The sequence below is a fragment of the Pieris napi genome, chromosome 15, assembly GCF_905475465.1.
Source record: "Pieris napi chromosome 15, ilPieNapi1.2, whole genome shotgun sequence".
NCBI classification, from domain to species: Eukaryota; Metazoa; Arthropoda; class Insecta; order Lepidoptera; family Pieridae; genus Pieris; species Pieris napi.
Window position 1 is genome coordinate 9272498 of NC_062248.1, and position 24251 is coordinate 9296748.

At 32.3% G+C, this 24251-nt stretch overlaps 2 protein-coding genes across 4 annotated transcripts in view; one reads left to right on the forward strand and one right to left on the reverse strand.

Annotated features, from left to right (window-relative positions):
- Nucleotides 1-24251, reverse strand: part of LOC125056585 (carbonic anhydrase-related protein 10) — a 60370-nt gene that overhangs the window by 20955 nt on the left and 15164 nt on the right. The window contains exon 1 of one of the 3 annotated variants that reach the window (XM_047659759.1): nt 6492-6593. The exons of 1 other annotated variant lie outside the window; for it this stretch is intronic. The gene's annotated coding sequence lies outside the window, so the exon portion shown is untranslated. Of the gene's footprint in view, nt 1-6491; nt 6594-24251 lie in introns of those variants that run through there. One more of the 3 variants, XM_047659761.1, reaches the window with a different exon arrangement.
- On the forward strand, nt 16414-22508 carry LOC125056586. The gene is made up of 6 exons (XM_047659762.1): nt 16414-16749; nt 17219-17284; nt 18535-18745; nt 20252-20391; nt 21707-21835; nt 22335-22508. Exons 1-6 carry the CDS (start codon nt 16668-16670, stop codon nt 22475-22477), a joined length of 771 nt encoding a protein of 256 aa, XP_047515718.1. The 5' UTR covers nt 16414-16667; the 3' UTR covers nt 22478-22508.

Sequence of the window (24251 nt, forward strand, 5' to 3'; positions counted from 1 at the left end):
TTAAGGTCGAACTATAACACTGTTTGTAAGACAAAGTCCTCTGACACGGTTCGTGGATAAAATTAAAACTGCACGGATTTTAATAGCTTGGCAGTTTAGGTATATTTTTTATGTAACAGGAGCCTAATCTGATTTTAAGTGAAACATTACATTCCTTGAGCAATGTTGGCCTAGTGGCTTCAGCGTGCGACTCTAATCCCTGAGGTCGTAGGTTCGATCCCCGGCTGTGCACCAATGAACTTTCTTTCTATGTGCGCATTTAACATTTGCTCGAACGGTGAACGAAAACATCGTAATGCGACATGTCTTAGATATAAAAAGTCGACGGCGTGTGTCAGGCACTGGAGGCTGATCATCTACTTGCCTATTAGATTTAAAAATGATCGTGAAACACATTCAGAAATCTGAGGCCCAGACCTAAAGAGGTTGTAGCGCCACTGATTTTTTTTACATTGCCAATAGGCTCGCAAGTGCTGATCGGCCTTTTAAGAATCGGTACGCTCTTTTCATGAAGGACTGTAAGTCAAATTGGTTTGGAAATACTTCAGGATTTATTTATAATATCAAGGATTTGTGTAAATTGATTGAAAATAACAATAATTGTTGGAAATGTTGGGATATTTCAAGCCGCCGCGCAGTCTATTGTGTATAAAGATATTTTTAGTATTTTGTTACTTATTAATAGGCGAAACCATGTCGTTTTTGCCTTTTTAAGGTGTGAAATTTGTTTTTTTTTTAATTTCTAGCTTAAGAAGTTATTATTTTACTATTTTAATAAATACATTTCATTCACTAATTATTTATAACGGGAATATGCTATTGTGAATTACATCCGATTTCTCACTTTATATAATCTACGATAAATTAAAGCAAAATAATTATAAAAATGATCAAAACATTCAAACTTTTGCAAATAAACTCTTCTTTAATTTAACAGTAATTTGAATTATTTAGCAAAGTTTAGTAAACAAATACATGAGTACCTACTTCCCTAAAACTTATCAAAGGGGAAATCCGATTAACAAAACCGAGATTTATCTCGAGTACAAGAAACAGTAATTAGGGATCATTACAGTTATCTCGAGACGATTGCGTACGGTTTATGGGAAATCTCCTATCAGGGTTACTTTTTAGTATCAAAGACAATTGAATTACCAAGAGAATATATTTATTTATAGTCGCACCGACAAGGCATGAAAAAAAAGAACAAAATATGCAATCATAATGCTTATAGTATATTATGCAATTTGTTAGTTTACATAGATAAATATTACAAAGAATTAAAAAACATACATAATTAAAAGAACAGGGGCAGGAGGGTCATCTGTTAAATGATACCGCCGCGGATGGACACTCTCAATGCCAAAGGAGTCATGAATGTGTTGCCAGCCTTTTAAAAATTGGTACGCTCTTTTCTTCAAGGACCCTCAGTCATATTGGCTTGGAAATACCCTTAAGCATTTGGTTCCGCTGTGCACCAAAAATGCCTTAAAAAACGCTTAGTTGTGGAACGACGGACGTTTTATTGTATGAAAATGCTAAATGGTACCTATTTAAGTTAAACTTTTATTGTTATTTATTAAAATCGCAAGATTTCTTAACCAACTTCGTAGTTAATCGGTGGGCATGTTGTTGTTGTTGGCATTATCTTTTAAGAAAATATTATATAAAAAATTGTTGCGTGAAATTAGCTTATAAGTTAATCGAACTAAATTAATAAATGGAGAGAGTTTTCGATGAAATTCAGAAATTTAGTATGGTATCCCTAAAAGTTTGATAAATTTTGTGGATTAAACTTAATTTTATTTTATTATTTTTTAGATTGATAATAACTGTATTTCTATGAAATTAAATACTATACGTATTTAGTATTTTACTATTGATACTTAAAATAACAAGCATTGCATGAAAAACTAAAACTATATTTATTATAAAACACAACTTTATTCGGAATAATGAAATCCTGCGTAAGAAATGAAATATTATATCAATTAAAACAAAGTTTAGGCTACCTTATTAATAAAATATAGTTTAGGCTAAAAATATATAATATAAATAAAAATGAGTAATTGCATGAAGTGTCAAGACAATAAATCATACTAATCTAAGAAATTCAATGACATTCTGTGTTGCCATCCGAAAGTTTTTAAATAATTCAATTATCTTCTTTCATTAGCCAGACTCTATGTTTGTTCACGAAAATAAAGTCAGGACCAGAAGCTACCTATTTCGACATAGATATATTTTATTTACGTTTCATACTTTGCGAAACTCATACAGCAAAAGGCAGTTTATCAATAATTTTGGCTCCCCTAACTAAGTGCCGGCAGACTGGCGGGCGCCATAACGGAAGTGTCTTTTGGGCGGGCATCTGTTTATTTTCTCAACTATAACGGTTGCGGTCGTATAGGGGAGTTGACTTTGCATCAAGTCGAAATTGCCCAAAGGAAATCAAAGATGTACATACAAAGGTTTATTTCAGTTTATTTACTTATAAGACATATTATATGATACAATTTAATTTATCTCTCATCATCAGATGGGAACAATGAATGAAAACAGCTATTTCACTTAGATTGTAATTAATTTGTAAAGCAGGTGGCTAAAATATATTAGTAAGGTTATATGTCAGGATATTTGCCTAAAAATTACCTATGTTAACTATACATTTTTGTATGGATTCATTAATAAATAAATCAGTGGCGCTACAACCCCTTTAGGTCTGGGCCTCAGATTTCTGAATCTGTTTCATGACCAATTCCTATATTAATATTTACACTTAAGTTACCGTTGACTTTAATTTAACAGTAGTAGTTATTTTTAAAATACATAAATGTTTTTCTTTTGGTTGAGCTGGAGTTATTAAACTCAAGTTTAATTTTTGAAGAATTAAGTCGCAAAATAAATAATTTAACCTAAAAGTAAGTACTAACATTGATATTGACTGTTTAGTAACGTTTATATGGATTTCTCTATAACCCAAGTCGACGTTATTATAAAATGGACATAAAAATCGGGGCGTAACAGCAGACAGATCGTCTAGTCAAACTGGCGTCGTTCCCCTTCGAATGTCGTATTCCTCCAAAGTTACTTTGTTCTCAAGACATTGCCAAGAGTATTATGTATTATCGGAGTTATATTTTACGACTGACTGAATTTGTAAAATGCGGTGACCGTGTAGTGCGGGATGTATTTAAAACACCCCATATTTATCTGTGTTAATATTAAACACAATATAAAAAATATTCACACATTATATACGTGAATCTTTGCTTTAATATATCTTGCCTATAAGAAGAAACATCATCAAACAACACCTCATTACTACAAATTATAAATGTATTAAAATTAATAAATTAGAAAGCACAAAAGACCAGTAGGTTATCCTATTATTAAATGTCTTTTTGAGTGAATTTCGGGTCTTAAATGCAGTATAATATTTTAAAAAGGTTAGAGAGATATTTTAATTGCGCCATACTACAATGTTGTTAATTCAAATAGGTACATTTGAAATTTTTCCAAGCAATCCAATACATTTGTTGGTTCTACGTGGGTTCATTGAGGGATGGTTTGGTATCGGATTCCCTATACGAAACACAAATAAAATTGTCTGGCTTTCTGTCACACCGTATCGTGTCGTGTATTCGTAATGAGTTATTGTTATCCAGTTCATTATCAAAATGTAGAAGAAGAAAAAATATATAATAATGATTAAAAACTCATAAATAGATATTGAAACAAATTTAAAAGAAAGGTCCCTATGTACCTTTAATGCTGGCAGCATAAATCAAATTTTTAATTATTATTAATAGTAGGTTAAGAATATTGTATATATTCGTGTGTTGCAGATAAGAAAGATATCATACAAACGTCTTATTTTGTGAGATATGCAATGCGCAAGAGCTTATATTGATAGTTAAATGATGTATTACACATTACTGGCTTTCACAAAGGGTTAACGGTTACTTAACCCATTTAAATACTGTCCTGTCCCGGGCTTCGCATTGCTTGACAATTCTTTTAATACTTTGGAAATAAATGTAGCCATGGATAATGTAACATTTTTGTGAACAAATTCATTCGGTACCAACCTTTCCTCATTATTATGTCAGTTATAAATAAGTTCATCAAGGTCTGCCTAAAGTTAGTGGTTGATAATTAATATTAATTAAGCATAAAACTTCGGAGCAGGTTTTCACCATTCTTTAGCTGAATACACCTCGATATCTGGTGTTCCACAACTGAGCACTTCCTATAGTACTTTGTGCTGCGTAGCACTATGTAAAACAGCTGCTCAGCAAGGTATATCCGAATCAATACGACTTAGGGTCCCTCAAGAAAACAGCGTACCAACTCGTAACAAGCCGGCAACGCACTTGTGATCCTTTTGGCAGTATGAGTGATTATGGGCGACCATTTAACTTTTGCATTAGGTGAGCTTTCAGCCCTTTTGTCTTCTGTCTGTTTATCAAATAAATTATAAATGTAATATACTTCTTAATCACACCACAAACTCCGTGATTATTCAACAAGTCGATTGATTACGCGACGGTGTAACAGGCAGCCTATTGCAGTAACAAGTAGCGAGTTAATTTAGTTGAGTGGATTTTCCCGTGCATTGTCATCGCTTGTTTATCGCTCGCCCGGTCCCAAAGACCGCCTTAATGGTATTAAACTCCACATTATTACTCTTGTGTTCGATTTATATTTGATATTGAAATATAAATTAATACATTTTGGTATATACTTTATAAGTAAAGGAAATATTAGGCTCTAAATTATTTTTAAAATGCAAACAGCGCCAGTACAAGTTGTACTTTGAGTACCGACAACCTCCCAAATACTTCATCGTGTTACCAACACCATGAGAGTTATACACTTCTAGAAGTAGATTTTACTAAGGACGCAAATATCCTGTCATAGCTACAATTTCATTTCTTTTTGAATTAACTTCTTATTCTGGAAACCTCTTCTGTGGATTTCACATGCGAAGTCACTTCATGCAACAATTGGTTGATTACGCTTCAGGCAGCGCATACTGTGTTTTAGAAGCGCTTGAAGTGCTTGAAAAGATAAATACGTTCGCGTGATTTACACTTAGAAGTGTCAATCTTGAAGAGAAGAAATAAGAAGCGTGTGAGGTAACGTCACAGGACGAAAGCAACATGTTAATGTGGCTTTAATATTTCAAAGCTAAGCTACTTTACGAAGCTGTGTGATATTCGGGAAACACTTAGATATGTCAAAAACTTATTTTATTTGTCATAGTTCGTGCTATGTCAATCTGAATCTTCCGCTGAGTGATCAAATCGATGACGATGTCGAACCGAAATTAATTCGAGTTTAAATACAGAAACATACATGTTAGGCATTTATTATAGATGCATATAATTATTATTATTTTTCTTCGTTTATTATGTAGTAACGGATAAGTTGGCTATAAACATATATATATATATAGTAGGATAGATATATAAGATTTAAAGAAAAAACTTTTTAACCGGATTAAAGTTATGTATTATTATAAATTTACAATTATATAACATAATTTTAAATTTATCCGATGTTTCGCGTGCTTTACAGCGTTCATGGTCACGGTGTCCTCTATTTTCTCAACTTTTGCCAAAACCCTCCATCTTTTAGTCGATACCAACTCCGGGGAAATTAATACAGATAATGCAACTTTCTCTACGGCTGTGATACTTTTTGACATCCAACACCTTTTGTCTTCAGTCACCGTGACCACGCACGCTGTAAAGCACGCCGAACGTCGGAAAATTAAAATTATGTTAAATAATTGTAAATTTATAATAATACATAACTTTAATCCGGTTAAAAAGTTTTTTCTATAAATGTGTAAAGGTTATGTCAATAAAAGACAATACTATGTATAAGGTTTTATAAATAACAATTTTATATACACAGTTTCATAAGTACTAATTGTCTTAGATAACCTTTTGAAATCTTGACAAATCTATTATAGCTATTAGGTTTTGCCTCTGCTTTTAAAAAGCCATGTGAGCCTTATGAGATGAAGTTGTGAAAATATATTAAATTTATCGTTTCCTAGTACATTTTTTATGCGCATTAACGCTCCGGTTAACGATGTGTCATCCGGTGAACACCGCAGTTTAATTTCCTACATTGCGGCTCGCTGCCTGATTTATAAAACACTTTAACTTAATGTACCATAATGATAATTAAATTTTTTTTGTAACTTTTGAATTTATTTTATAAAATGCTAAGTTGGTAATATATTGGTATATTGTATTTAACTAAAATTAATTATGATATATTATATTTAACTATTAACTCTTAGTGGTTAACGCACCCAAGTTAACCTCCGAACGATTTCCAGGGAAATACAGACACATGTAAACCAAGCAACAACAAGGTTTAAACAAGAAATGTGTTTTTTGTAAAAAAATTAAGAGTCCAAAAGTATTAAAATACAAAATTTGAATAATATAAATCAGTTTTAAATAACTTACTTGATTTTATATTGTTTATAAAATATACTATTCTTTGCAGCGGTAATGTGTTGACTAACTATGTTATCTCGACGAATATGACCTCTAGTTCATACAGATAGAACATGGCCCATATTAATTTTGCATATAATACAAAAGTACTATATGTAGGTGATCAAATCATGATTATTTTATTTATTTAAACTTTTGAACAAGAATGATTAATTTAAATTTAATGTTTATTTATTCATTTAGAGCATAGATGATGTTTGCGCTAAATCGGTGTCAGTCAAAAATGGCTGACAATTGTTGATTGTGACTTTGACACACGAACCGGAAATGGTGTGGTGGTGTTCCGGCGCGTGGGCGGTTACATAAGACCGCAATTTCTATTTACCACTAATAAAGGATCCAGTTTTTGGAGTAGAACACACCACCGTTGATGGTGAGAACTAGTCTTAGTCCGATCGATTCTTGGATTCATTTAGAAGGAAGCATTCTGGACATAGCTTCCGGATACCCAGGCCCACACAGATGCCAAACAATAATTATAATATATAGACTATCTTACATACAGACACACCAACTTATCTGTGAAATGGAGAAAATGGGAACTACGGCCGCCATGTTGAATTTCGGCAGCTACAGGTTAGTGTTGTCTACTCTCTTTTTGTAAATTACCCGATATTTTTTTCATTGATTACTTTTTAACGTAATTGTAACTTAAAAAATATAAAGCTGAGTGATTACTATCTATTTATCTATACTATCTATATAGATACTACCTATAGTTCTCGTCACGTAAAAATAACGCTGGAATAATCTGAGGGCTCTCCCGCATAGGTACGTTTGGCTTAGCGTAAATTCTCTCCACTCCACTTTTTTTTAATATAACGTCCTAGAGTGGGAAAAGGGCAAGAAGAAGAAGTTTATTTGCAAGTTATTAAATTTCATTTGCCTACTTTGCTAAACATTTAGTTTGTAAGTGGGGTACCTACATTATATCAATTGAAAGCCAGAGAAAAAGCTAATGTATGTATCTACCTACATTAATTTTTGAAGACTATTTAGTACTTATATTACCATTTTATTATTATAAAACAATGTTATGTATTGCTTAAAATAATAAAATTATGTTTATATGTTTACCTAGTTTCTTATCTGACATACCCAATCATGGGTAACTTTTATTAATTTGCAACACTAAGGCGACGGTGGCGCTACCACTCAGTTCACAGATAAGTTGGTGGGACTATAACATTAACTACTAACTTTTATTACTACTTCAAAAATGAAACTACTTTCTTTCTTTCTTTACATTCGTCTCTCACTCTTCCCAACCCTAATGTGTCAGGTACATCTAATAATATTTCTATACTAATATATATGAATAGTTTTAAAATTATATCAAAAATACAACGGGGCTATATAGATGCACGCTCAGAGGTGCTAGTAATGTTAGCGGGAACGGCATATCATCTAATATTAATAAATGACCCGAGTCGGTGTTACGACTAGATTGTATCCTTGTTTATTTAATAAATTGCTTTCACTTGCATCACTGTTTTGGCTTCTTTGTTTTGCTATAGAGTTTTCTTGCTTAGGAATATAAGTTTCTAAGGAAAAAGAGTAACATAATAAAACTTTTAATAGTTCAGTAGTATAAACTGAAGTTCTTGTTAGTTATTGTTTTTTTGTCATATTAATGTTAGCTATATGTGCCGTATATTCTTTCAAGAGTATATATCGTAGACATTTCTAAGTAAATGTTTCCACAGTTAAAATCAAAGGCTAAAGCGATGCTCGTTTTTGTCTTTCGGTTTAGTACAATAAATATCCGTTTCTTAGATGCTCATAATCTTAATATATATAAATTACGTGTCACGTTGTTTGTCCGCTATAGACTCCTAAACTACCGAACCGATCAAATTTGCTACGCTCTTGAAACATAAAGTAGGATGAGATTAGATGCCACTACTGAAGATTAAGTGGGAAACTTTGTGAACTGTTTTTACTTAGGGATTGACTAGAGACAAAAATATTTTGTTATTATTCGCTTTCACTTAGCGGTTTGTTCAAAAAAGAAGAAACGACCAGGTGAGATTCATGACGAAAAATATTATTTAAAGACTTCTTATAGAATAAAATATATTGTTAAAAAAATAAAAAATATTTTTTTGGGGTGGACTTATCTCTTAGGGGTTTGTAAGATAGGTAGTAGCTGTAGTAGATTATCAGACTTACTGAATATGCATAAAAATTTCATTAGAATCGGTCGAGCCGTTTCAGAGGAGTATGGGAACGAATATTGTGACACGAGAATTTTATATATTAGATGATATTACACCTTTGCCACTCCAAATGAAGGATTTTTTTCAATTTTCAATGGATAACTCTTTTGGATAGTATTCCTGAACAGCTACGCTATGATTTTTATAATGGTTTCATTACTTAGACATGACAAGTAACAAGACTTATGAAAAGCTTGAAAAAAGCGTAATGTAATTGTTATTTGCTTTTGTAGGTTCTTACAAAGATATTCCTTCAATAAGCTAAATAGTGTTTCGTCACGTTGAGTTGTACAGAATGACACGATAATGATAAGGATAAAATATTTATTTATTTTATAGGAAAAAAGCCTATTCGTACATATTAAGTTTTAACAAAAATACATTGTACACTACCCATACATAGTAATTGTAAATATATATAATGTGTCTCTATTTTCTTATGCATACCCGAAGTCCAATTCAATTTTATATTTGTCGAACCAATTACCAAAGCATCTATTAATGATTCTATCTATTACTTCATTTTTTAATAACATAAGCTTGAAAAACTGAAATATCTTAAACAAAATTAATAGCTAAACAGTGACGCAGCACTACTTTGTTTTGAGTCAATGTGGGGTAATTAGCAAAGTAATTAATTCCGATTAACTGGCCCAGAATGGACTTAATGATATGGGATGACTCGTGTGAATCATTATGATAAGCCATCACAGAAAGGTTCATAGATAAAATTAAACTAGCGGATTATCTGAAAGTCAAAAAGTCAAATATCATTTATTCATAATGGCAACACAATGTACACTTAAAAACGTCTAAAAAAAAATTAAATTAAATGCTTCTAATTTTACAATTACTGGCAGTTCTCAAATCAAGGGCGTAGAACGGGAGATAAGAACTAGCAATAAACTCTCCGCCACTCATTTTAATCGCCAAGTTTTTTGTTTTACCCAATATTGGTAAGGAGCTGCAACCATTACACCATGTTCCACGTGTCATCTTAAGTAATAAAATAAATTAAAAACAAAGATTTGTCCTCTATCAGCAGGAGGCATGGTGAAATAGGAGCACGAACCCCTAATTTTATAACACAACATTCTAGTTTCAATATGAATATAGGTAAACTATATAAAAACTAAAATTGCCAGATATAATAAAAAACTTGCCTTAAAACCTCTGGTTTTGGACCTCACTTGATAACTGTTTTATTGAAATTCAATTAGAAATGTCTAATAGACATCAAGAAGGAACCATATGAAATCGAAATTCATCGCAAAAATATATGTAAAGTAAAAAGCAGATCCCACTTATTTTAACGGCGCAACACAAAGTGCCGCAAACAAAAAGTTAAAGTGAAAATTCATAAAAAATACATTTGTTTATATTGTGTTCAATAAAGAAGCCGCAACAGGATGGCGTTAGAAAGAAAATTTAATCCGAAAGCTATAACTTTTGTAAAAAGTACTCTTTACAAAGAGGCTCTACCGTGACTACGTCAAAAAGTTACCCCTATTGAAGCCGTGAGACCAGTTAACGAAAGATGGATGCGCAATACTAAAATACTTTTACTTTTAAGATTTTTAGGCGGAACTGAGAATTTTAAACATAAGACTAGGTAACATTCTTAGCAATCTTGAAGTCTACCAGAAAGCTAAGAATCATTTCTTATTCCTACAGCTTACATAAATTATATATTACAAAAAATAATTTTACTAAAGATATAGCGAAAGATGGAATACACTATAAATATAATAAAGGTTCAAACAATTACGTGAGGAAAATAGCAATTAAAAACATTAAATATAAATAACTAAGCAATACCCACTTCTGCTGTGTGGTGTGATGGTAGGAAAGTGAGGGTATGTACGTGAGGATGTGTATGTGAACTGCGCGAATGATGCAATCATTTATTCATATATAGACCAGTGCCGATAATTTTTGAAACCAAATAAAATTACAGTAGGATGAAACCCATTAGAAAAGGAGGGGAATATGATCAAAATGAAAGGAAAAATAAATTACGGTCGATCTGAGGTCGGGAAGGGGTAGGGGGGGAGTTTTAAGGGTAAAAAACGGTTTATCTCGATTTCCGGCAAAACTAAAAGTCCTATCGAAGAAAGTTAAATGGCAAAGTTTGAGGTAATAAAAAGATCTAGAACTTTTGTATTCACACATTTTTCAAATAACCTCAAAATTTATGTGAAAAATTCAAAAAACCAAGTTTTTGGTTTTTTATTTTTATCTTTAACAAAAATATTTTTTTTTTAACGAAATTTGGTGAAAACTTACATTTCTATGTCCCAAATACACTGTAATTTATTTGATTAAAAATATTTATTTGTTCACCTTATTTTGAATTAATATCGAAAAAACATCCTAATTTTCAATCGAAAATTCTGACGTCAAAATTTCAGCTTTTTTAAAAAAGTTGGTGTGCTTTCAATTCGTTGAAATCTCTACTTTCCTATGGTAAAAAAATATATATATATTGCCATAGTAAATCTTCTCAGAAAACGCAAAAAATCGTAAGCAGTAACGCCCAGACCTGTCATCCCCTTCCTTACTTCTCTATGAAATACGAAAATTTTAGCCCATCTAAAGGTTAAATTTTTTTTTTAGGTCACTCAGGTATATATAAGTTATCTTAAAATAGTAATAAATAGGCATCTGATTATAATTTAAAGAAGATTCATAGAGAAAAAGGGAAGGGGATGACGGGTCTGGGCGTTACTGCATACGATTTTTTGCGTTTTATGAGAAGATTTACTATGGTAATATATATATTTTTTTTTACCATAGGAAAGTAGAGATTTCAGCGAACTGAAAGCACACCAACTTTTTAAAAAAAGCTGAAATTTTGACGTCAGAATTTTCGATTGAAAATTAGGATGTTTTTTCGTTATTAATTAAAAATAAGGTGAACAAATAAATATTTTTAATCAAATAAATTACAGTGTATTTGGGAGATAGAAAGGTAAGTTTTCACCAAATTTTGTTAAAAAAAAAATATTTTTGTTAAAGATAAAAATAAAAAACCAAAAACTTGGTTTTTTGAATTTTTCACATAAATTTTGAGGTTATGTGAAAAATGTGTGAATACAAAAGTTTTAGATCTTTTTATTACCTCCAACTTTGCCATTTAACTTTCTTCGATAGGACTTTTAGTTTTGCCGGAAATCGAGATAAACCGTTTTTTACCCTTAAAACTCCCCCCCTACCCCTTCCCGACCTGAGATCGACCGTAATTTATTTTTCCTTTCATTTTGATCATATTCCCCTCCTTTTCTAATGGGTTTCATCCTACTGTGATTTTTTCACTTTTTATTTATTTTAAAGGCTATCTGCACTGGTCTAATAGGTAACGCAGCGTACATGTGTTATGAACGTCAAAAAAGAAATAGGTATATATTAAATGATTATACTTTTACTTTACTGCCAGTTCTCAAATCAAGGGCGTAGAACGGAAGAGAAGAACTTGCAATAAACTCTAGTAGTTATATCGTATAACTTCTACCAAAGCTCTTTAGTATTAAAAAATAAAATTATATTTATGTAGTTAGTTAAATATACTTTAATTACCTACTTAATACTAAGTTTTACAATTAATACTTTATATATTGTTTAGTAAAGTATAATGTATACGTATATATGAACCACAAAATAGTATCTCCAGCCACAACACGAGGATGTCAGTAGTGTGGGGAACCGTCTGTGTGATTAGTTACCAAATAATTGTATCATTTTTAAATAAATACAATAATAGTATAAACACTTTAATTATTTCTTTTGTGTAGGCTATACAGTTGTACTACAACTACGTCTTAAGTAATTAATAATAATTTATGTTATTATTTTATGTCATGTGGAACATGGTTTAATGGTTGCAGCTCCTTACAAACGTAGTGTAAAAAAAAAAAAGAGTGGCGGAGAGTTTATTGCCAGTTCTTCTCTTCCATTCTACGCCCTTGATTTTAGAAATGGCACTATATGTAAAATTAGAAGCATTAATATATATTTCTTTACTGACAAGTCATAAGTGTACAATGTTTTACCCATATGATTAAATGATTTTTGAATTTTGAATTTTTTTGAATTACGTTAATCTGTGTCGGGGCACAGATAGTATCAAAGTCGCACTACAACCATTTATTATTTATAACTGCGTACTTTTTGAATAAATAAATACCACCTCCATCGGCATACATCAAGGTACTAGATGGTTTATAAGTTTTTTCGTGAAATTGAGTGTGGCGCCCCGCAGTTTAATATAACGACGCATCCGCTCATTCGAACAACGCTCAACTTTCACACTTCACTTTTGAATATTTCAAACATTACTTTTTATTTCTGAACCTAATGGGAATTTTAAAAAAGTAATATAATTTTAGATTTATCGGATATTTAACTTACAACATTTTTATACTAGTGTCATTGTGGCTCATATATAAACCCTGTATAGTTTTGGGAAAAAACTATACAGGGTTATAAAAGGGGTATTAAAGGTTGATTTTGAAAAGATATCTAATGCATCACGCAATCCTTTCTAAGTATTATATTTTTAGCGAATCCGACAGACGTTGTCCTGTACACACGTCTTACATTAAAAAAAAAACTAATAATTTAAATCATTCTCGACCCCACTTGAAAACAGAAAAAATTTGATCAAATTCTGTCCAGCCGTTTAGTAGTTTAATTACAAACACATGCACAGAAGATTTATATATACCAGCTCTTTATTTGCTGTATAGATAAATAACCTAGTAGCCTAGTATATACCGTATGAAGCGCCATCTACCGGGCCGATTTATGAATCTAAACCATCCAGCGTGCCACCTGATACACAGACCCGACACACCTGACACATACAAATAAATTCCTTCAAATCGTTCCAGCCGTTTAAGAGGAGTTCAGTGACATACACACGTACAGAAGAATTGTATACTTATGTCAAGATTAACTGGCGCATTGGCATTTTTGAAAAATATCATAAATTTTATTTATCATGTTCTTCACAATTTTGCATGTTTTCAAGTTTACATAATACAGGTATTGGCCCATCTTTGTAAGAGGCTGGTGCCAATAATAGAACAATAGAAGTTCGGTGGTATCAGGTAACCAGCCTTTCGTCGCGCACAGAAGATATACAAAAGATGTCTTAATACTATGACTAAACTAAAGTAACAAACAAATACTATGGCATGACTAGTTATGGGTATGTTAATCTGTGTTAGTGTGTGAGTGTGTAAGGGTGAGTGAATGTATTTAATTTAAAGTTTACCATAAGAGGTATGGATAACAAAAATTCAACTCCTTTCTTGAAGGACCATAAGTCGAAAATTTAATTATTTATTTTTATCACATGTTAAATACTTCCTTCATATATTCACATATATTTTTTATTAGTGAGAGTGCATCACATATAAAATAAGATGTTAAGATAACGATGTCAGAAGTGTTAATTTTATCAATGAAATGAAGATTTAAATATATTTTAAATGAGAAAAAACAAAGCGATAAACATTTAAAAGTTATAATTCTAATCCCATAATAATTAAGGTATCATTGAAAGTCGTCTAATCAAAATGCGGAACAGCGGGAAAATTATGAAATTAACACCGACAAAGTTTATTTTGCAGGTGACTTAAAATATGCTAATTTAAAACAGAGTTGGAAAACTCAAGTTTGTGACCTTATGAAAAAGGGGTTCGCCAACTTTTCACGAGTTTTCTTCTAGAGAATTTTATACTTATTTAAGTGAAATATCTAATCTATATATATAAAAAGAAAATGGTGTTCGTTTGAGGCTCTTTCACGCTTAAACCACTGATCGTATCGACATGAAACTACCACCATTCGATGCGAAATTTTTCCTAGATGGTTTATGGTTATTTATTTTTTTAATTCCAACGTTCCTTCATTTTTTTATTTCTGTTTTACTTTTATGAAAATTTTTCCCGCTAATAAAAACAAAAGAGGCTTCCTAGAACCGCAAAACGTCAACATCTGTTTAAAACTCGATTTTCGAAATATTTCAATTTTCTTAGCGGGAAGTTAAAAAGAAGAATAATAAAAATATGAAAAAAAATAAAATAATGAAACATAAAATTCATTTTAATTCGTCCAGCAAAGCGGGCGCGAAACGGCTAGTAATAGACCACAAGCCCATGAACAAAAAATACCTGTGAAATGACCCAACCTGAATTACAAGGATATAAGGTACAACGGTAATACAGTAGAACCTCGATAACGTAAACCTCGGTAACATAAAAACCTCTGTTACTTCAAAAAATACTATGTTCCCTTCCCATCAGAGCCTAAAACCTCTATAACTTAAAATACGCAACCTCTATAACGTAAATAAATAATCTCTGTATAGGCCCTCAGTAACTAAAAGAAATGTTTCCACAACCTCTATAACATAAAATTGTTTGTGAATGAGTCATTTTATAAGAGCGTCAAAACAAATGGTTTCGGTATTTATTGCTTGCACGTGTTTACTAATGTATTGTTAACGTAAACAATACATTACCTATTGATTGCTTTATCTAAATTCTTCAAAGCTTTGCGGCGGTTAGCTTTGTGACAACGACTTACTTGCATCATAAGTTAATGTGTTAATGTATTCTCCTCTCTATTTGTCATTGAAAATCAAATCGATTTAGAAACAGTGAATTTTTTAAAACAAAAGAAAATCACAGATTTTTTTAAGTAGACTAAACCTTTAGTTGTTGTTTTATTTTTATGTAATGTAAGTAATGTGAATAAATATGATTACATATTTAATTTTCCATCCTTCTGATGCATTCAAGTAAAAATGGGAGGAAGGGTACATAGAAACATGTACATACCTCTATATTAACCTTTACCTGACATAGAACCTTGATAACTTAAAACCTCTATAACATAAAATATTTTGTGTTTCCCTTGGACTTTATCTTATCGAGGTTCTACTGTATTTAGTAACATTATGTAAAAAAACAAGTTGCCGTACATTATTCTCTGATCTTACAGCAGTAAGAACTTGGTAAATCCTGAAATTTCGATAAATATTTAATTACACAAATATTAACTATAATATTTGGACGGCATAATTATAAAACATTATTGTCCGTGTTAAATAATATTTTGAACATGTTGCCGTACATTTTACAATGACCTTAGGGTATATGGGTGTAGTGGTAGGGTTCCGACCCTTGGCTTTCGACCGCTCCGCTGGATATATGTACGGCGTTTACGGGTAAAGTATCTGTATATGTGTCCAAAAGGAATCACACAAATGCCGTACAGTAATAAATGACCTATATTGCTTCTGCAACTGTCGTCGAATTAAAAATTTGCACCGACTTCTGGCACCATCACTTTTGTACGGCACTAGGTTTTTCGACATTTATTTTTAATCATCTATACACTTATAACATAGCCGTACATTAATAATTAGTCGAAATTCCCCCATTGTACCTGAGAAAGTCCATTCACTCACGTCCTCACATGTACCGCTCAGAAATGACGGCATAGTGCTCAGAGCTATTTTCAGATATAGTAACAGCCTTCTAAGCGTAATTCACGTTGGGTCATTTCACAGGTATTTTTTGTTCATGGGCTTGTGGTCTATAATATATATAATAATATTAACATTCGAATGTGAAGAGAAATAACCTAACCTAAAAATATGATATTACATATATTTATAATTAAAAAAACAATTAAATATCTGTAAACATTTAAGACTGTATATACCCTTGAAATTTAAACAATAAGATGTTTTCTATATTATTAATTAATTAGGCATTATTAGCAAAAAATCTGTTGAAAAATTGATAATTGAAATAATTGGTAAATTGTTTTAATTACAATCACGCAAATAGATAAATAAAGTTAACGTAAAATATACTATTATTAATTATCTGCAATGCGCTGGAAAATGAAGTCGCTCGTGTTCTGTTTTTTGTTTGTTTGTGCCAAATCGCAGGATACACAAAATGATTTGAGAAGTAAGAAATTTTGCTTATTTGATGTAACAAAAATCTTAACAGTTAATATAATATTATGTCAATATATTAATGAATCGCTTCGATGTGATTTCGATTGAATTTTTATAACATATAAATTAGAAAAAAATTACATAAAATTTACAAATTAATAAACAAAATAAGTACACTGTTACAACATAGTGGGTACCCCTTGTACCGCGGTGAGTTTATAGTAGCGAATATATATGTATATGTAATGAATATTATTTTATATTATTTTTATTAAAAAATATTATTTTTGATTTAATGCAAATGTGAAAATTCAATGTATTGTTGACATAATAATCCAGTAATTAATATCTCTACGTTTGACGTTATAAAAAAACATGAGATGATACATAATATTACACAGTACAAAATATATTCTATTCTAGTACTACGTACTTTTTATGTTTTTGTATAATGATATAAAATAATCGTATTGTTTTAGATTTACCAGTAATAGGAGACGCTGGGGAGGTTCTTGACAACTTGATCAACCAAATCGATAATGGAGGTAATTATTATTCTAGACTTAGAATACAAGCTTTAAAGAGGCAGAATACCGTTTTTTGTTTCCTCGTAAATTATAAATCACTATGTAGTGCGTAAATATATTCATTATTTAAACCATGCATGTGTAGTTATTTATTTATTTATATGCCTACAGCTGACATAATATATTATATACAATCAATAATTATACTAAAGATATATTCAAAGATTAAATACATAATATGTATGAAAAGGTTCAAATATTTACGAAAGGAAAAAATCAATAAAAATTATTTAACTCGTAATACCTAATACGGCTGTGCTGTGTGATGGTGAGACAGTGAGGGTATGTACGTGAGGGTGTGTATGTGGGGTGTGCTCATGATGCAGGTGATGAGGTGTCGCTATGACATTCTTAATCATAGTGACACCTCATCACCAAGGGATGGGAGGCATAAAGGTTGCAGTTCCTTACAAATGTGTTCACTTCGGAATCACTTTCTCATCTTAATAAACAATAGCTTATATTGTTAAGGGACTATACCTTTATTTCGGTAAAATATTTTATATTATATAATCATACTGAATATATTTCACTTTCTCATTGTAATATTTTTATTAGTGCTGACTGGAAGAAACCACTTGTAATAAATTTTACGTTAGGTTCCAGATAAGTTAGTTACGTATAACGATACTAATAAGAAGACCGAAGTAAACATATCTTTTATTCATTAAAACTTGGTTAAGAATGTGTACCATAAACTTGATAGTCTTTTGTTTGTGGTATATATAGATTCTCACAATCGTTACCTAAAGTTCTTTGGTAGTAATATCATCATAACTGGATAAATAGTAAATCTAAGTATGAAAGCCATTTCTTATAAGTTATATGTTTAATTTTTAAGAAAGGTTTACTCCAATTTTACCAATATTGGACATTTATTATTTGTTGGCCTAGTGGCTTGAGTGTGCGACTCTCATCCCTGAGGCCGTAGGTTCGATCCTCGGCTGTGCACAAATGGACTTTCTTTCTATGTGCGCATTTAACATGTGCTCGAACGGTGATGGAAAACATCGTGAGGAAACCGACATGTCTTAGACCCAAAAAGTCGACGGCGTGTGCACTGAAGGCCTATTCACCTACTTACTATTAGATTTAAAAATGATCATAAAACAGATTCATAAATCAGAAGCCAAGACCTAAAGAGGTTGTAGCGCCACTGATTTACCATGAATTTTAATATTAAATATCTAAATGTAAATATTTTTTAGAGGACGAGATAGAACGGCCATGCAAATCTCTGGACAATCACTGCGTCAGGAACTGGTTGCATGAGCATTCAAGCTGTAAGAAGACCTTTGGGTCCGTACCGGATCCCCTGCACAGGGTACAGGCCACCCAACAGCTTCCGAGAATTAACTTCACAGTTAGTGCAATCGACGTTCCATACAGTGGTTTGAACGGAAGAATTGAAGAGTTCTAGTAAGTCAAGCTGGCTTATACAAATATTATATTCTGTATAATAAAATCGGCGAGATACTAGAGTGTCGCTCACGTCAGTGTTGTGTCGCCTTAATATGTTCTTTTTACTTGTCTTTTTAGTAGCTATTTACTTAGATGTGAAACATTTTTCTACCCCATAGAGACTAATCGCTTTTCCGATTACTAAGTACTACATAAAACCAAATTTTTATTTTTTTTCAATTCTCTTTATAAAAACCTTTCTCAGAAATCAAGGGTTGAATAAAAACATACTCGAATCGGTCCGGTCGTCTTCGAGTTTTCGAGTTTTGTGAAATATATAATAAATTCGCGTTTAAATATCGACCAACTTCACTCTGCGATGGGCTGAAAAAGCATTTTTAACATTTCCTACATAACTCCCTCGCTGATTGCAACTTGAAAACTTTTAGTCCAATTCTATACTTATATACAATAAGGTTAAGAGCCTCATAGCATAGCTGTCTTATTAAGTGTCCGCTAGATGAAGGGTATCGGGTTCTATTCCTGATCGGATATTTTTAGTCTATTTCTATAAATTTAAAAAACCTAACCTAACCTAATGTAATTCACTGGGATCTGAGACAATATCATTTACATCAAACTCAAACTCAAAATATCTTTATTCAAGTGGGTAACCAAGTACACTTTTGAATTGTCAAGTTAAATAAATTGTAAATTTACATTTACTACCAGTTCGCAAGTCAAGGGCGTAGAGCGGGTACGAAGAACTGGCAAGAAACTTTCCGCCACTTTTTTTAATCGCCAAGTATTGTCATACAAATTGTTTGAACTGGAGCAAATCAATCCTAAGGATTAGGATCATTTAAGTATTCCTCAAATTTAAAAAACGCTTTATTGATTAATTTCTGTTTAACGAGGGCTTTGAATTTATTTAGTGATAATACTCTAATTTCGCTTGGGAATTTGTTGTAAAAACGTTTTCCATATAAGGAGTGGTTTATCTTTTGGAGCCTGGTTGGTCGTACACTCAAATTAGTTCTATTTCGCGTATTATACTGGTGAAAGTCACCATTTGTTTTAAAATCGTTTATATTTTTTTGGACATACAACAAGGCTTCAAGAATATATTGACCAGATAGTGTCATAATATTTAATTCTTTAATCTTATTCCATACCGACTCCCTCGTTGAAACACAAAAAATACCCCGAACAGCAACCGCTTCTGCAGAACAAATATGGATTAAACCTCTGCAGCAGCACCCCACAGTAGAATACCGTACGACATAACGCTCAATTTTAGCCGTGTCCTTATCAGTAAACTGTCGGATTTTCTTTACTGCATATGCTGCAGAGCTTCTTTCGAATAGGCTGAGCATATATGTAATATCATAAATATAATCATGCATGTAATATCATACTTTTTTTATTTTTAAGTGGCCCAAAACCATGCATCCTACTTAATATTACTTGGGGTACTACATAAAAGTCGCAAGACAAATTTACCCTTTTCATTTGTCATTTCAGTGTCAACAGAAAAACTGATCAAGTAGTGTTGGCAGTGGAGTTTCGTAACGTCGTTTTTCAAACAAATAACAGCTTCTTTATTTTCTACCGTCGTGCAAAGGAACCAGTTATAACCAATGATTTTTATATTATAAGAATAAGTAAGTTACAATCTATGTTTATACTCGTATTTTGACTCTTAACTCTGTTCTTTCGGATCCCCGCTATGCCAATAGAGTATTCTTGATGTTTTAAATGCAGCGAAGGTGAAGGAAAATATCTAATAAAAATTTATGTATGTCGATATAGAAATTTGTGGCCTAGACCAAGGGTTACACCACTGATTTGAACGTTACAAAAACTCCAAAATAGCAATTTAGTGGCCGAAGAGCCCACGTTACATAACAGTATTAAAGACTCATACATAAGAAATAGGCAACCAGAGAAAAATTAATAAAACCAATAAAATTTTCAGTTCTTATAAAAAATATATAAATAAAAACTGCACTGCAGCTGGTTTGCCTACATTTCTCTTTAATTTAATTAACGCCTCGGTGGTTTACGTAAATGGTATATCTGATGGTCCATGAAGTAATTGATTGCTTAAATGTGGGAACTGACCAACGTTACGAGGTGTAATGTAACACGTTACACAGCGAGCATTCGTGCAGTCAGTACGTCGTGTTACGGGGAAACCAGCGAGCAACGAGCTGCTCGTTGCTCGCTTTGAGTGCTCCGGCTGTCGGTTTTTCGGCGAATCCTTTGACTGTTACGCGGTTCAGTCAGTACGCGTCAAACGTCGCGTGTGATTATGATTATGATTTTCTATAATTTGTGTCTTTTTTAAGTCCTTTTGGACCAATTAAATTCAACAGTTCTTCAAAATCGATCGGAGAGATTAGTACAAAGATTTTATACTGTCCAGTAATCATTTGGTTTTATAATATTGCAATCAATGACAAACCACCACATACGCCTCTGTTTTTAAATAAGTTTCATGTCCAGTAACGTTTTTTCTTCTTCTTAATTTGGATCAAACAATAATTAAATAGAATGAAAGATATCAACACGTCCTCGCTGTCGGCCATCTCGTGAACACTGGCGGCGAAAGCGGAGCACAGAGTTTTGACGAGCATGTTACGCCGATTTTAAAACAGAGCGTAACATGCTCGATACGTAAAGGTGGGAACTGACCAATGTTACGAAGTGTATTGTAACATGTAATGTAATGTTGTACAGCGAGCATTCGTGCAGTCAGTACGTCGTGTTACGTTGTTTTTCCCCGTAACACGACGTACAGACTGCACGGAATACTCGCTGTGTAACATTACATTACATGTTACATTACACCTCGTAACGTTGGTCAGTTCCCACCTTAAAACGTCGATGCGAATGCTACATTACACCTCGTAACTTTGGTCAGTTCCCACCTTAAGATGCTTTAGAAAATGTGTTATTTAAAAAAAAAATCCCCAGGTTCACTTATTGTGACAGCAACAATACCTCGGATTGACAACTTGAGATACGACAGAAGCGAACACTTCACCTATTCGAATGATCCAACGTCAACCTTCACAGTCGGACCAACTAGTTTCGCCCATAGAGGTATAAGATCTACAGATAATTTTTATGTATTTAGGGCGGGTAGACTATAACTATGAGGAAATTTCTACAATCACCAAGCACATATTTAAAACCTAGATCAGTCCTAGGTCCAAGATTCAAGGTCTGAATTATAGTTCAAATTTCCTCTATCAATATCCGAAACGTTGATTGTTAAACTATTTATTCATTCAATTATCGATATCTACTTGGACAGAGTTAGTCTCTGTAACTCAGAGAACCATATTTCTGTCATGAATAAAGTTTTTATTAATACTTATACCAGATCCTTTTTTGGTATATTATATTATCCAAAATAGTATAATTAAAAAGGAATTGTAGAAAATTTCATTCAAGTGTAAACATTAGTAACAGCCCTGCGATTCTGTAACTCACTTTTCGAACTCACACATCGGTTTTCGCAAGTGAGTGACAGAATCGCAGGGCAGTACTGACTTTATTTTGATGTGTATTTGAACTTTCTTTTAAATAACTTCAACAGATCCAGTCGTCCAGAGAGTGTTCCTGGCTTTAATATCGAATCTGCCTATCAACGTACGTGAGATTGTCATTAGCGAAGGGCCTTTCCTTATGGCAAACTTTATACAATACTCCTTGTGTGATTTTGGTATCAAAGTTATCTGAGTATTTTCTTAATAAATGAATATGAAGTTAATTAGTTCTTTCAATTTTTACCTTTCATAATAAGTGTATTATAATTGATGCGAAAGAAAGTTTGTTCTACGCTGTTACTATTTTCGATAGATCTAAGGATGTTAATCCGTGTTCAACTCTCGTTTATGAGGTTGTAAAGTAATATTAATAAGCATTTAGTTTCCCTCGACAAATATACTAAAACACACAAAAACTCACACAAAAGTGTGCAAACAAATAACAATTCTTTAGCTTCGTAATATATAATTGCTACCGTATAGGAATGAAATGAAATCACACAAAAACTCATACTATAGTGTGCAAACAAATAACAATTCTTTAGCTTCGCAATATATAATTGCTAACGTATAAAAATGTAAAATTAAAATTCAATAGCCATTAAAACACGCAATATGAACAACGTCTTACTGCCTGTTTGAATTATCACAAAACTCTAAAATCATACTGCAAACTTTACAAGGTAAACAGGTAATAATAGAACCAACATGACTGGACAAACAAGCTAGAGACATATTTGTGAGAAGAACGCATTTGGAGACCTATGCTCAAAAGGAAGACAATCCACGAAAGCGCGGCAGATTAATATATAGGGGGATACCTTGTACCCGGTTAAGTACCTCCACAAAATATGAGGCCCATATATAAGGCCGCCCGTGAAGGAGAGAGGATCAGATTAATAAAAAAAAATTGACCATCAGAAATTCCCGAGCGCGTCAGATTAAGGTAGGGTGAGTTAATTACATCCTAAAAAGTGTATATTCCACTAATCTGACACTTTGAGAGTGACGGAAAAAAAGGGGAGGGCAACAAAGTTGTAAAAAAAAACCGTCATCTCGACATTCTCGAGCGTAGCTAATTTATTTTTTATTTTAAAGGAAATTATTCAAAAATAATGAAAAATATATAATCTGACGATTTCCGCAAGCCGAAATAACAAAAAATCGTCGATAAAGTTAAATGCGTGCAGCTGCGTGATGCCTACATTTCCTTTAACCGATCGGAATCTACTAAACGGCGTTCTAAATATTTCCCTCAAAATTACATTTCCTGTGAATTTGAACCGATTCGGACCGATAGATTTTGAGAAATTTTGAAAAATCTTAAAAAAATAAGAAATATTTTTTTTTAAAGTGGTTTCTTTATTGATCAACTTCAAAAACTAATCCGCCTTAGAGCTTGAAAAACCACGTCGATCGCCACCAAGCTCGTCAAAAGCGGTTGATTAGTTCGAGAGATATCGTGAACGAAAGAAACCCGAAAAAGTGTTTTTTCGGGATTACTCCGCAATTTGTGGTTCTATCAATTAAAATTGCAAAATTTCTTATGATTATGATAAAACTGCGTCGAATGCCGCCAACCACGTGAAAATTGTTTGATCCATTCAAAAGTTATTGCGGTTTGAAAATTCCAAAAATAGTGTTCTATGAAAATTCTATCAGACTTTCGAGCTGGGAGAGCTCAAATGCATAGACATGTTATTTCTTTGAACTCAGCGAGCTCAAAATATCAATTTTAAGCGCCCAGGAATGGAAGTAGCGGGAAGTTGCAGGAATGGCCCTTTCGGTGAATCGTTTTTCTAAAAAAATTTTGTCAGATCAGGCGAATCCCTCTAGATAATCGTCAGATTATGAGACAGTACGTTTAGAACATAAAGATGAACCACATATATCTTAATCTGACGCGCTTGAGTATTTCAAAATTGCGATTTTTTTTTGCATATTATGAAAATGGCCGTGGGTTTGCG